Raw genomic sequence first — 14597 nt, 5'->3', positions numbered from 1 at the left:
TCACCATTGGGAAGAGAATGGACCTGTTGGGGAGGCTGAACAGATTATGAAGCCCACATCTCCCATGGGCAAGAGCATCTGGACATGTTAGCTCATTTAAACTGTTCTGACAATAAACTGAGGGGCATCAGACTTCTCAGCCTGGGTGGCTGCAGAACTGGCTGATGGATTTCCTTGTCCTCTGGCAGGCATTAGAGATTACATCCATGTGGTGGATCTGGCCAAGGGTCATATTGCAGCGCTGAAGAAGCTCGAGGAGAACTGTGGCTGCAAGGTAGGTGCAAAGCTCCAGTATGCTTTGGATGATGCTGATTGACAACAGACCCTCCTTTAGTTACCTGACTTGCCACCTGATTCCTGTCTGCAAGATTCGGGAAGTTCTCTTACATCACTGCAGTTTGTGCAGAGTCAGGACTGGCGTAGTCTTTGGTTTGCACATATTCTGCAAACAAAGAAAAATTGCCAGGTACTTCGTCTTGAAACTGTGAGCAATGCACAAACAATGGCTAGCAGTCAGGAGGACTGAGCCCTTTACTAAATCAATAGTGTGAACAGTCTTCAAACGGGGCTGTGAAACAGCTAGTGTCCCAACATCCACAAGTGTGTGTCAAAGCATGCAATCATTCACACTTTCAAATCTTTATGCCAATAAAGGCTTGTGACACACTTTCAAATCAATGTAAGCTTCTCTAAGCTAATTAGAAAATTCACAATGAGCTGTCAGTATCCAATAATTAGTTGGCTTTGCCGAATCTTCAAGGCTTGTGGGCATGTGGTATTTTCAATGTACACAGGATCTGTCCCATATAAAGGTGTTCTAACAGTTCCATTCAGATAGTGTTATTCTCTGTGCTGCTGTCACTTGCTGCAAGATGTCCTGCAAAGTACTTTGTCTTGGGCAGAATTTTATTCTGGTCTCACAAGTCACATATGTGCCAATGCTATTTTTGTGGGGTTTTTTTTGCTTATGTTGCTTTTTTAAGATACTTCACAAATAACAAACACAAACATAAGAGAGGCATGCCTTCTTTCTAGATATACAACCTTGGGACGGGTGTTGGTTACTCTGTCCTGCAGATGGTCAAAGCCATGGAGAAGGCATCAGGAAAGGAGGTAAAGTGTCAAGCCAGCCCCTGCAGAGAAGGAATAACTCCTGGTGTGGTCCAGGAAAGGAAGACTACCACCTTCTACACAGCAACAACAGGGCCAGCTTAGGGTAGTCTTCCAGCATTTCTTCCAGTCTAAACTTAAAATGCCTTCCAAATCTTACTTCTGGAAAAATTCTGTGTTCAGAAGTAGCCTCACCTCACTTGATGCTCTGCAGGAAGTTTTAACTCTGGAATTCAGCACATGCTTAAATCTCTTCCTATAAAAATAAGCGGGGCTTTATAATGCATTTAACCTTGGCTGGATTGTGACCCCAGTTACTTCTGAAGTAGGGCTGCATAACTTGCCCTGGCTAAGTCACCCAAAGCCAGACCAGAAGGCCTGGCAGGGAACTAGGAGGCTTATGGTGCTGTTTAGCTGGTCACAGGAGTCGGGGGGCCTTTAGCATTTGACCCCCCCCCCCCCCCGGTCTAAAGCTGTCTGCTCTGAGATTGAAGTGACCTCTGCTACCATGCAGTCCTTCCTTTAAAAGCAGTGTGGCTAGTTAGCTTGCATTTCACTCCTATGCATCTGAAGTGGTATAGTCCCACGAGGACTCAACCGCATGCTCTGCTTAAAGTACAAGGCAGTTGCTTTAGAGCAAACACCCCCAGCATCTTGGTCCAGGTGTCTCACCGTGACTCTGCCAAATCAGCAACCCTAGACTTATTTCTCTTCGGTCTCTCTTGACCACAGCAGGTACACCCCGTCAGTCTGCAACTGCACCCTCCTCAGCTTGGTGTTTTGTTTTTGTTTAGCTCAAGTACAAGATTGTTGCACGCCGGGAAGGGGATGTGGCCTCCTGTTACGCCAACCCTGCCCTTGCAGAGCGGGAGCTGGGCTGGAAAGCTGTTCTTGGTCTAGACAAGATGTGTAAGTAGATGCCCCCTTCCAGGCTATACACAGCTGGCCACTCTTCTCACTGACCCCAGCCCTCTTTGCCCTTTGTCTAGGGATACTATTTTTTTGCCATGAGGCCACAGCCAACTTATGGTGATCGTGAGGTTTTCAGGGCAAGCCAAACAGAGGTGATTTGCCCTTGCCTTCCTTTGCATAGCAACCATCAGGTTTCTGGGCTGAAATATGAACCAGAACTCATCCTGCTCAGCTTCTGAGATCCTATGAAAAAGGGAGTTTCCACTGCAGAACTCTGGGGCTTAAATGGTTGAAAAGAAATGGTCTGTTCCTTCTTCCATGGCAGCAAGCAAGCTGTTGAAAGGGGTACCGACACATGGCAGAGTACACCTCAAGTCCAGTTCTTCAGTACCCATCCTTTTAACCCTTTCCTTCCTCTCTCCTCTTTAGGTGAGGACTTGTGGAGGTGGCAGTCACAGAACCCCACCGGCTTCAGCAAGAACTAGTGCTCCAGACCATGTCGTCCCGATCTTATGCCTTGCAAGTGCTGCTGGCTCTGGGCTCCAGGGACTTTTCACTCAGGGAGGATTCTTTTTAGTGCCCCCTTCTCCTTCAACTGCCTGGAGGAGTCTGCTACATTAGAACCCACGTGGAATTTGTGTGGTTGGAAAAGATGCCCAAGTCTCACTTTCCACAAGGAAATAGCAAGGTCACCTTGGTGACTAGACCAGTAATTCTGGCACGATCTCCTAGGTCCAGGCTGGAGGGAATGGGGTACTACCCTACTCCCGCTCTCTTGCCTCTTAGTCTTGATCAACTGCAGCTGGCTGGAGTGTAGGGGGCACAGAAGAAGGCCGAGGACCAGGGCCTGCTGTAGTGAGGCCCTGCCAGGTATCTTACCTGGCTCTCATGAAACATAATGCCCAGCAGCAACTGTGAGCTGCAGGCTGACTGCCAGTGGGGCAGTTGCTTAGAGGCTGCTGAAAAATAGAGGAAAATACGGACAGCAGCCTGTGTCAACATTTCTACTATTTGCAGACGAGGCAACCAATTAAAATGTTTAAACGGCAAAATTGCAGTTAAATTTGCAGGGGGTGCATGTGGGACATGAGAATGGACTTGAAACCTTTTGCGCTTTCTGCCCTGGAGAAGGCATGGGATCGGCCACCAAGCTGGCCTTTGCAAAGAATAAACAAGCACAGCTCCAATTAAGAAAGGTGGGGGCTGAGCTTTTGTTGGGAGTGTTGATTTCAGCCTTTTTGCAAAGAGGGCTCAAGTTATCAGAACACCCACTGGGATTGCTCTTGCTTCCCTGCCTTTAGACCAGCAAAAGACACACACTCATAGAGACATAGTGTCTCTCTTCTGAGAACCGATGAACATTTCAAAATGTGGTTTAAGTATATATTGGCTGACAAGCATCATGGGAGTTTCCAAAGCGGTGGGAAATACATTGTGAAAGTCAAAGTGCCCCCAGCCTTGGGGACCAGAGATTCCCAATGTTTCTCCTGCAACACAGCAGGGCTGGATGAGTGCAGTAACATAGCCAACGAACAGCCCAAAACCTGCAACTTGATCCTCCAGTCCTGCTAACAAGCCTAGGAGTGGTCCCATCCACTTCTATGAGGGGGGATGCCTGAATGAGGGAAAGCCAACGTTCCCATTGCTAGTGAGCTTTTCTCTGTTCTGCCCACTGGGTGAGGCACACCCTTGTCTCGACTGCTCCAGATCCACGTTTATCTCATCCTACCTGAATCATTCCCAAGGCAATGCTGGGAGACTACTGTACCTGCACCGGTGAAACCTCCTGCGACAACCCCTGCACCTGAAGAAGTTCCCTTCATGGGCATTCTTTTAAAAGCACAAATCCAGTGCCAGAACAAAATCTTTCCAATATCCTGCCAAGAGCTGCCTGCAAGAAAAGATCTGTCCTTTCTGTTCTGCTTTATCACAGCACACTTGAGTTCACACTGATGCCATCAGCTAAGCTTCCCAATGCGGGCAGCTGGTTTCGTGTATATCAAAATCCTGCGGGCTGATCCTTGTTGTGCCAAATATGCAGTGCTCGGGCAGAAGGAAGAAAGAGCACAAGTACCAGATGTTTGCTTAATGGACTGGCCTTGCAAGAGTGGGAAGGATGGAAAGGAGCAGCAGTTGCGTAGTGGTTAAGAGCAGGTGTACTCTGATCTGGAGGAACCGGGTTTGATTGGGACCCTGCTCTGCCATCTGAGCTGTGGAGGCTTATCTGGGGATTTCAGATTAGCCTGTACACTCCAACACATGGCAGCTGGGTGACCTTGGGCTAGTCACAGTTCTTCTGAGCTCTCTCAGCCCCACCCACCTTACAGGGTGTTTGTTGTGAGGGGGGGAAAGGGGAAGAAATTTGTACACCCCTTTGAGTCTCCTTACAGGACAGAAAGGGGGGATAAAAATCCAACTCTTCTTCAATGTTGGGGGGGGGGGGCACTGCCAGAATTCATATTGGGGCAGGGATGAGGAGATAAGTGATTATAAAACACCCCAGGCATAGAGGAAGGATCCCAGCCCAATCCAAACCTCAAGAGGCCACTTCTGTTTAGTTACCCTGACTGCCAAAACTTGGCGTCAGGAATAGGAAGATGCTCACCTAAAGCCTGAATCCAATCAGTACAGCATGAAAGAGAGACAGAAATTGCTCTCTCGTCAACCTTCGCCTCTTCATGCTGCGTTAGGAGAACAGGGAATACATATTATGTTCCTTTTTTTATTAAATTAAAAATCCTGCAGCCACCCTGTCACCCCAGGCTCACAGCTCTGCTCCATGGTAAGAAACACCTACCTGAAGCTGAGCCCTGACTTCACAGCAGCCGTGTAGATTTGCGGATCCAGCAGAACTTCACATCTGGCAAGAGGGGCCTTGCCTTGTCCACTTTTGACAAAGTGGCTCACAAGCAGAGAGGCTTTTCCTCATACTGGAAATGGTTTTAGCTCTAGTCATGATTATAAGTGCTGCAATGAGCAGCTGCTATTCACACATTCTGTTTGCAACGGGATGGGAAGGCAGCTAATCTGCAGGCACACGTTTGAGAAATCTTTTTGGTGCAGTGCAGCAGTTGGGTCAACAATGGTTCTCAGGACTTCTCCCCCTTCTTGCCTTGCCCCCAAGATTTGAGCCTTTGCCAAGAGTCGGCAGCAAGTTTTCCCAGGATAAGATAAAATAAGCTTGCTGTTCTAGCAGCCTGTTTTTTTAATTGTTATTGGTGTCTACCATGCTGTAAGTTTTCCAGGGAATGTTGGGATGCTCACTCAAAACTAGGATCGCCTTCCATCTTCTGTTTCTGCACTAGCAGCCACAGCTTGATGACACTGCAGCTGCTTGGCATACAGAAGGCCCTAGGTTTAACCTTGGGTGGCTTCAGTTAAAAGAATCAGGTCAGGATATGAAAGACCTCAAACAAAGCTTGCAGAGCTGCTGGCAGTCTGAGCAGACAACACTGTTCGACAGCTTCATGTGTTCATCAGCAGTTCTGTGCAAATAGTTGTTCACTTAACTTCAACCATCGGTTTGCAAACCTGTTGTTTAAAACTTGCTGCCCAGAATCAAAGACCTGACTAAAACCACAGGCATGCCAAGCGGCAACAGTTCTCTCTTTACCCTAGGCAGGAAAAAAGCCATAGCTGATTCTCAAGATAAAGAATGTAGGCACCACAGACTTGTTTCCACTTTAAATTCGTCAGCAGGCTTTTAGCAAACACCTGCCCCCTTTTACAGTTCAGCCCCAAAAGCTGGGGAGACCACCCTCTGCTGAACTCTCAAAAGGAGCAGGTAGCTATAGATAGGTGATCCATTCCACTTCAACCCCCAGCCACTCTAATTAAATGGGTCTCGGAGAACAGAGCTAGGACATGCCTCCCCTACACTGTTTAAACACAACAGACATATGGAAAGACCTGAGCTAAGAGAATTTTTAAATTAAGGGTTATATTACGCTGTATGTAACATCCTAAGCGTCTTCACACAAGTATTTTACAACCTGAGCAGAAAAGGAACTTAATTAAATATAATGTCTCTGCACAACACAAAGCCTTTTTTAAAAATACTGTATTTAAAAGCTACAAGGCAGACTCTATTCCCCCTGTCCCTCTTCAGGGGTTGAGGCTTGTGCATTCAGCAGCAAAAACTAGACTCTTTTAACTCTTTTAAGAAAAAAGGTAATTCTGCTCTGTCCTTCTCCCCCACCCCCAGAGACCAGAAAAACCCAGGTTGCGAACCACAGATCATGCATTCCCCACCAGAAGTCAGAAATGTCTATTCTGTTCTGCAGAATTATGCTACTGCAATGATTTACAGAAAGATGGGGGGAGCAGCAGCACATCTACAAATAATTGTGCCCGAGTCAAGAACTGAAATCCCTTCCCTCCCAAATTCCCTCCCTTCCCTCCCAAGGCCATCTTGGAAGACCAACTCTCCAATGGCCAGGTCTACCCATTCCTTTCACCCATAGGTACACAAACCTGCTGTCTACCTGCTGTTAAGAGGCACCGGCAGACCTGGCTTGCCTGGTGGCTAGATTTGCCCACTGCTTCTTAATGGCAAGTTGACCAGTTCTCTGAGCGGAACAGGTAGCGCTGGGCGTCACATCCTTGCCTGCCCCACCCTAAATACCCTGGTGGGGGGTCTTTCAATCCCTCAACTCACAATGCTTCACTAGATGGGCAATCATCCACTACCTCACAGGCTTGTTCTGCAGATGAATAAAAGCTAAATGCTGCATTCCAGTGAGCAAGTCCTGACTGCACTGAAGGAACGGGCCAAGGCAACAGGATGGTTGTGTTTTGTTTAATCTCATATCTGACAGTAGAACATAGAAAATAAAAATGATGTATGAGGAAGACAAAAGAGAAGGGGAGGGAGAGAGAAAAAATTCAAGAGGCATAAACCACCATCTTCCCCCGCACCGTTTTTTGGCCTTATTCCACAATATCCTTCAGAGACATCGACATTTTGTGGGGCCTCCTTTGCCAGCCGCTTAGAAAAGGATCCGACGTGGTCGAGGCAACAGCCGAGAACTTATTGGGATAACTGCTGTGCAAATGTAATCCAGATTCACAGTATGGGAGGAGAGGAACGGCAGCCAGCCAATCTCCCACGCAGGAACCACATCCCTCTGTCATGTCCAGTTCAGAGTACAACGCTATGGCCTGGTCTACTCAGAACAAGCAAGTCACATTTTTTAATATCCATGTAAAAATTCCCTGCAAGTAGAGAAGCTGCACACAAGGAACATAGCTCCTTCCCTTGTGTGCCCTCTCTCTCCCTCTCTCTTTATTTTTTTTACATATTGTGGGAAATCACCTTTTTATGTGGGGGAACATTTAAAAATGGCACCCTTGCCATAGTTGCACTGTTAAGAGGAACATTCTACCATTTTTATTCTGTTGTGCATGAGTAGACCAGGCCTGGGTTTGTTTGTTTTTTCAAAGCAAGAAAAAAAGGAGAAATTGAATCCTCCAGGGGACAAGTAAAACCCTTATTTTTTAAACACACCTTTACAAACTTCATATGGTTATGAGAGGGTTATTGCTTCCCACTGAGATGGTGATAAACGAGAAGAAGAAAGGCTGCACTAAGTAACTCCATCCCATCCCAAACATCACCCCCTCATCTCAGCCTTTATCTTTCTTTCTCCTCCTATGAACATAAACTGCTCTGGCCTAAAGCCAGGGATACTACCTGGAAAGAGACCAGGGAAACCGCAGCAACTTTTTAAATTCCAGGCTGGCTGTCATAACCCACCAAAGAAAACACATACAGGGGCTCTGGGTGCCTGAAAAGGAACAGCCTGCTTCCAACTTGCAGGGAAGTCGCTTGTGCCCAGGGAGGGCAATGCGGCACAAAGCGTGGCTGTAGCAGTAAGACTCTCTCGTTTGTCTTTTGAGACCTGCCACTGCGCCATGCTGCAAGCTCCATAAGGGGTAGGCATCACCACTCTGCCAGAGGTACAGCCACATCCTCCCCTCCATGGCTTAGCTCAACCCTTTCTGAAGAGCTCTGTCAAACACCAGGGTGGACCCAGTGCTCATTGGCTGCTGCCTGACAACCACAAAGGGGAGAAACTAAGAAGGCGCAGGCCACATAAAAAAGGAAGACAATATGAACAAAAAAGCAAGAGAAATAGCCCTCCGCCAAAAACACAGACAGAGAGAAAAGGGGGGGAGAAAACTCCTTCAGAAGATACACATTGTCCTTGGCTGACAAATCCTGGTGTCAGCCCAGATGGGAAACTACTTCAGTAATGTAGGGGGAAGGGGCCCTTTGCTGTTCAACAGCACAGACCACCACTATCACCACCTCATCGGAAAGGAGGATGAGAGCCCAACACTTCAGGAAAGAAAGAAGGGCCTTGAGACAAAAATAAAGAAAAAAAACTGTCTTGGTTGCCAGCCACCAGGGCTAGGAAAGGGGTACCAGCAGAGGTGGGAGAGGCAACTCTGTGCTTAGCAGATCTACCAGCAACCGAGGAAGGTGCTAAAGGGAGGTTGCCCATACTGCAAAAGAAAAGAAAAAACCCAGCTTGCAGCTGCTTGATATGGAAAGGGAAAGGATCACCAAGCAGCCATCTTGGGTGATCCACTGAGTCACACAAGCAATCACCACTGAGGCACTGCCCCAGCCACAGGAGGAGCCGCCAGCAATTGCTGGGGGAGGGCGAGCGTGCTTCCAGTCATTGTAATGCCCAGAAGGCTACAGTCAGCCTTATGCTGCGCGTCCATCTCCCCGTAAGTTCCACCCTGCTGGCGAAGCAAGGAAATAACATGGGTCCAACATGATGGAAAAAGACCTACGTGGAGGTGATGGGGGGAGGTGAGGTGGTTATGGGGGTGGGGGGAATGACCACACTAACACCCCGACTGCAGTTCCGGCATTTGCCGAGTCATGTGCACAATGAGCTGTTGCACATGCACCCAGCAGGGGTGGAGCAGAAACAAGATGAGGCTGGAAAATAAGATGCAGCCATCCACCAACAGGCTGCTCTTCTCCCTCGCTGGTGGGATTTTTGGAGCAAGATTTAAGGTACAGGGCTCAGTGGAACATCCCCAGAGAGGAACAGGAGAATTCTCCGGCCTCCCCAGCCCAGGGAAAAAAAGTCGAGAGCCAGCTCCAGCCCTGCCTGTGCTGCTGACTCAGCTCTGGCAGAATAAATGCTTGCAAGCTGGGATTGGCTCTCCACCCCACAGGCGGAGGGAGACAGGAGAGATGGCAAAACCCATCAACTCATAACTGGGAGCTTCGATCGCTCATTGAAGCTCCCAAGAAATACTGCAAGAGAAGAAAATCTCCTAATACCTTTCGCTTTTAAAGCCTTTGGCCGTCACAGCAAGCACTAGAAGTGGGGGGGAGACAGAAGTTAGATGAGGCCCCCCAAAACCACTAATTCACAGAACGGCAGCCCAATGGATCTCAGCTTGTACCTTAAAACCGCTCCAGCCCTTCCCTGCGTGTACAGATGCCCTCCCTTCTGCTGAAGGAGGGCCAAGCACTGGAGGAAAGGGAGGACCAGAGAAAGGAAACCCGACTAGAGTGGAGGTGGATCACCATGGCTTCCAAATGCAATTGACAAGTCAAGGGTTAAAGATTGGAAGTGGTGACCGTGGGCCTCCTCTCCCTGCAACAGTTTTGTGTAGAACCATTTAGATCCTGGGCAGCAACTTCTCGATGAATTCTTTCACAGCCATCATCTCCTGCAGATCAAGAAAGGAGGAGAGTCAGTAGCAAATACTCGCTTTTAAGGAATTAAGGCACAGCATTTCATGCCCCACTCAACCAATCAGGGCAGCTGAAATCAACAAATCCCCAATTCCTGTGTCATTTGCTAAGGTAAAACACACGCAGAATCTAGAGGCAACTTTAAGACATTTATCGACATTTACTGCAGCATCAACTCTTGCAGGGAACAAAGTCTGCTTTCATCATATGCTCAGCTGCAGTTCAGTTCAGCTGCAAATAATGTGATAGCTTTTAATGCCCCAAAGGTCATAATGAAGTAGAAACTTTAAGCCACTCATAAAAAAACCTCACAAATGAGATCCAAAGTTTCCAAGAACTGAGTGGAGATATTTGCTCATAATTTCCTTGCACTGCACATTTCCAGCTAAATGTTTTTAATCATGCTTGATGGCCCAAAGTCACCCCGACTGCAGAATTTTAAAGTCCCAAAAGGCTTCCGTTTATCAAGCAACATGAAACAAAAACCAGACAAAACCATTAAAATGTACTCCCTAAAGAAAACTGTGGTCTTATGGGTCCAAGAGACAACAGAAATATTCGGAAGGGGGGGGGGGGGGATGGCGGCAGTGTGTGAGGAAGAGGGATGAAGTGACAGGAAAGACTACAAACGTGACAGGAAAGTCTACAAAAATCACCTCCTCCCACTTCAGTGAATAGAAAGGGAGATTAGGATCCAAGCCATACAAATGTCTTACGCCAGAGGCTTTTGACGGCCACAACCTACTTTTTGCCAGAGGCTGCAAACTCACTTGTTAAATCTTTAAGGCACCTTCCACACTCTGTAGTAGCAAAACAAAAGCCTAACACAGCAGCTGCTCTGGATTCTACCCCTACATATGCTAAAAAAACACCTCCGTGTCAGGAGCAGAGACCGGAATTTGAGTTTCCCTATTTTTAAAAAAGCCAGCACAACAGATTCCCTGAGAAATGGAGTCTCCGTGGAGCGAGAGCATTCTAAAGGAGGGGGCCACCACAGAAAAGCCCCTGCTTCTTATTGTTGGCTGAGCCTCTGATAGTCCAGGCACCAGACATTTTGTGATCATGTTGGGCTTTGTGTGGAAGAAGGTGATCCCTAGGACATCGCGTATCCCAGAACTTCCCTGGTTGCAGCCAGCCCCCCACCCCTGCAAAAAAGTGGGGAAAAAGAGGTTAAAGCCAGCTGCTGACTAACCTGAGGGCAGGAGCTGTGCATCAGTCCTGGATAAGTTCTGAACTGGATCCTGCTTGGGGTCACAACACACTTCAGTTTCTCAGCAGTGAGGGCCCCAAAGCGCACGGGGATCATGGGGTCCAGCTCCCCATGACACTGGAGAATGGGTATGTCTTTGTTCATGCTGTTGTTTGCTGCCTGCAACAAGAAGAATGACAAAGAACTGTGAGCAACCCAGGCAGAGAGGAAGAGTAGCTCACTGCATTCTGGGAAGCGTAGTCTCTGCTTGCAGGATCATCCCGAAGAAGGACGACTGGTTCTTATCACAAGCACTGCCCACCCCAAATGGCTTGGGTACCAAGGAAAATAACAACAATGAGAAGGGAAAGGAGCAAGATGACAAAACCTGAGGGAAGGCCTTATGCAGGGGGAGCCAGCAGCTGAGGGCCACAATGCCAGCCAGTTGGTGCGGGCAAGTGAGAGCCGTGTAGAGGGAGAGCGCGCCACCCTGGAGGACAACACAAAGAATGAAGGTCAGGATCTGCCCAAAAGTACAGCTCCCCACCTCCGCCACCAAAACAAGAACACCATTAAGTTTATTCCACGAAGGAGCATCCTTTCTACCCAACTGCTGAAAAGGAATTTTCTTCAGATGTAAGAAACGGCAGCCTCCCTGGGTACTTGAATCAGGTTTTCAACATCTGAGAGATCCCACCACCTCACAAGGCCTGGAGCATTTTGAATGGCACCCCCACCCTTAGAAAGCCACAGGTACACAGACCTCATGAGCTCCATTCCCCCGTTAACTGCTTGAGAACGGGAAGCCTGGAATGACTGAAGCTCTCCAGACACAAAGGGGAAGTTCTGCAACTGAGCAGGTCACATGCACTTCTGAGATCTGCTTACTTCCCCAAGAATGATATTGGGTTTTGCCAGCTGTAAGGAAGTGAACAGTGAGCAAGCACTGAATTCCACTCCTGCAGCTTTGTTTTACCCTACAGGGCTTCCAAGATCTCCTCAGTCACAGCCCAAGTTTCTCACAGCCATGTGGGCTGCAACCTTGCTTTCAAAAAATAAATGAAAGCTGAGTCACGAAGGATGATGAGTTGTGCGCTGGACACTGAATTCAGTGATTGGTGCCTTTGGTATCCTCCCTTTCTTCTCTGGAAAACTTATGAACTCCAAAGGGGGAGAAATCACTGAACATCTTCCCCAACAGCAAGGGGGAGATGCCTGACTTGGAAAGCGGCATCCAATTCCTACCTCCTATTCTCTACCACCAGCCCCCATGCAGAATGTAATTGCCAGTGATGCTGCCAATGCCCCGCCTCACCAAGGTACACTGCATGCCCCTTTCCCCTGCCTAACCTGTGAAAAGCCTCCTAGAATGATGCGGTGGGCTGGGATTCCATTCTTCACTTCATGCTCGATGACTGCTTTAACTGGAAGGCAAAGAAAAACAATGCTTGAAGCAGCGCAAGGTTCATAGGGCTCTAAGCACACACAGTCAATGATCCGGAAAGCACTATTGCATTTATCCAGCCCATCCCTTCAGATGAGATCAGTGCTGCATATTTATTTATTTATTTAGATTTTTTTAGATTTTTATACCGCCCTCCGTTTTACCTTCACAACAACCCTCCGTTTTACCTTCACAACAACCCTGTGAGATATTTTAGGTCGGGAGAGAAAGCAACTGGCCCAAGGCCGCTCACGGCTGAGTGGAGATTTGAAGCCAGGCCTCTCCAGTCTTAGCCCAACACTCTGTCCACCGCATGACACTGGCACGCCACTCAAACGGTGACCTTTGCTTTAAAAATCCAGGTTCCTTTTTGTTTCAAAACATGTGTTATCTGGGGTGGCAGGGATTCAGGGGTGGGGGAAGAAAGAATTTCTAAGTGGGTGTGTGGCATATTGGGAGCAGAAAAAAACAAGTCAACCCGACCCTCTGAAACCCAGAACACTCTTTTTCAGCGGCACAATATAACATGAAGGAAAAAGTGCAACTAGAGATGTTTGCAAAATTCAAGTCTGCCATGGCCAATTGGCGATGCTGGCAAGGGCTGATGGGAATTGTAGTCCGTTAACATCTGGAGAGCCGCAGGTTGAAACCCCTGTCCTACAGGGATTTGGCCCCTCTCACCTCTTACCAATGTTAATCATGGCCTGGCATTACATCTGCACCAATCCAAACCATGGTTACTACAAACCCACCCCAAGTCATAGTTTTAAATCTCTAGTTAAGTGAGGGGTTGTAGGAATGTAGTGGTTAACTCTGGCATGAGAGTAAAATGTTCATATGCTCCAGAGGATGCCTCCCAACATGCAAGCTGTGTTCTGCAGAGCAGATCAGTGTGCTGTACTCTGCCAAGCATATGTGCTTTAATCCGTTGCTTCCACGCACCCAGGATGTCGTCATCTCAATTAATGTAAGCGCATACGACAATGCCACTGGCTTCCCCTTCTCCCAACAGTCGGGAAGTACAGTTTTGGCACTGAGGATGCAAGAAGAGGCAAAAGCTCTCCATGAGGGCTCTCCCCACTCAAGTTTTCAAACGCTAGTACTTGCGATTCAGTGAACTACAGAGGTCAACCCCTGGATAAGCGCCTTAACTGTTCTCAGCAGCTTTTTTAATTCCAGTTTCGTCCTCAGGTGCGTCTGGACTTAGCCCCATCAAATCAAACCTAGAAAGGGAAAAGTGAAGGTCAGCCACAGCAATTGGGCTGGCTTGCCAGGACCTGTCATGGGATTGAGAGCTAAGCAGATTGAAAATCTGACGGCTAGACCACATCATGCCTAAACACTTCTGTGTACAAAAGCATCGTGTTCACCGACAACAAAGAGACCCAGAGCATGTCAGTGCCACTGGGAAAGGGCCCAGCTTGCCATTCTCTCTGGCATCACCAGACTTGCTAAGCATCCACAGGCATTTGTTTCACCACGTATTAGGTGAGAGGAAGCCAGCAGATTCCCTGCCCCCCCTCCCCCCAGACTCTTTAAAATCACCTATGCAGATTAATGCTCCTGGCTAAAAAAGCAACAAAGTACAGGATGCACAGCAAAAGCTGAGTTTACAGGAACAACTGAAGGTAAACAAAAAAAGTGACCATGCTACAGGCTGTGCGTAGAGAGCTCTGCATATATCTCCTCTGCCCGCTGCCCTGGAGGTTCTGTTCAAAGACAGCCTCAAAAAGGAGAAATATGAGTTCTCCCCATTGCAGAATTAGCCACAGAACACACCTCCCAAAACAGAATACAAGTGCCAGAGCACCTTAAAGACCAGCAACATTTTCCATGGAATAAGCTTTTGAGAGTCAAAGCTTACTTTGTCAGACACAAATGAGGATCCATCCGCTCTCATATCCATGTCAGAAGGTGGAAGGGGTGTTACAAAGGGCCTGCTAGAGACAGGATGAAGAAGCACGATGATGGATCCTCACTCACACCTGACAAAGTGAGTTATGAGTCACAGAAGCTTATATATATCCAGAAAAATTCTGTTGGTCTTTAAGGTTTTCCTGGACTCGCACTTTGTTCTATTACTATAGACTAACAAGGCTACCCACCCAAAACTAGTCCCCTGAAACACACTCCAGCACACTGAATCCTCTGCAAAGGATTAACCAACTGTAAACATCAGGTTCTCTCCATACGGTCTGCTGATCTGCTGCCCTCTT

The 14597-nt window shown here is 47.9% G+C and overlaps 2 protein-coding genes across 3 annotated transcripts in view; one reads left to right on the top strand and one right to left on the bottom strand.

The window, feature by feature from the left end:
- The window catches only part of GALE (UDP-galactose-4-epimerase), a 30263-nt gene extending 27189 nt beyond the window's left edge, over positions 1 to 3074 (top strand). For both annotated transcript variants that reach the window (XM_048502147.1, XM_048502148.1), the window contains exons 9-12: positions 189 to 274; positions 1036 to 1113; positions 1905 to 2019; positions 2452 to 3074. In XM_048502147.1, coding sequence (XP_048358104.1) covers positions 189 to 274; positions 1036 to 1113; positions 1905 to 2019; positions 2452 to 2507 — 335 coding nt within the window. In that variant the 3' untranslated portion in view covers positions 2508 to 3074. The remainder of the gene's footprint in view (positions 1 to 188; positions 275 to 1035; positions 1114 to 1904; positions 2020 to 2451) is intronic.
- A 3732-nt stretch (positions 3075 to 6806) lies between these two features.
- The window catches only part of LYPLA2 (lysophospholipase 2), a 29427-nt gene continuing 21636 nt past the window's right edge, over positions 6807 to 14597 (bottom strand). The window contains exons 6-10 of the mRNA XM_048500667.1: positions 13534 to 13604; positions 12288 to 12361; positions 11326 to 11427; positions 10941 to 11117; positions 6807 to 9723 (exon numbers count right to left, since the gene is read on the bottom strand). Coding sequence (XP_048356624.1) covers positions 9673 to 9723; positions 10941 to 11117; positions 11326 to 11427; positions 12288 to 12361; positions 13534 to 13604 — 475 coding nt within the window. The 3' untranslated portion in view covers positions 6807 to 9672. The remainder of the gene's footprint in view (positions 9724 to 10940; positions 11118 to 11325; positions 11428 to 12287; positions 12362 to 13533; positions 13605 to 14597) is intronic.

The sequence above is a fragment of the Sphaerodactylus townsendi genome, linkage group LG06 (assembly GCF_021028975.2).
Source record: "Sphaerodactylus townsendi isolate TG3544 linkage group LG06, MPM_Stown_v2.3, whole genome shotgun sequence".
Taxonomy (NCBI): Eukaryota; Metazoa; Chordata; class Lepidosauria; order Squamata; family Sphaerodactylidae; genus Sphaerodactylus; species Sphaerodactylus townsendi.
Note: the sequence above shows the minus strand (reverse complement) of the source record. Positions and strands in the feature narration are given on the sequence as shown.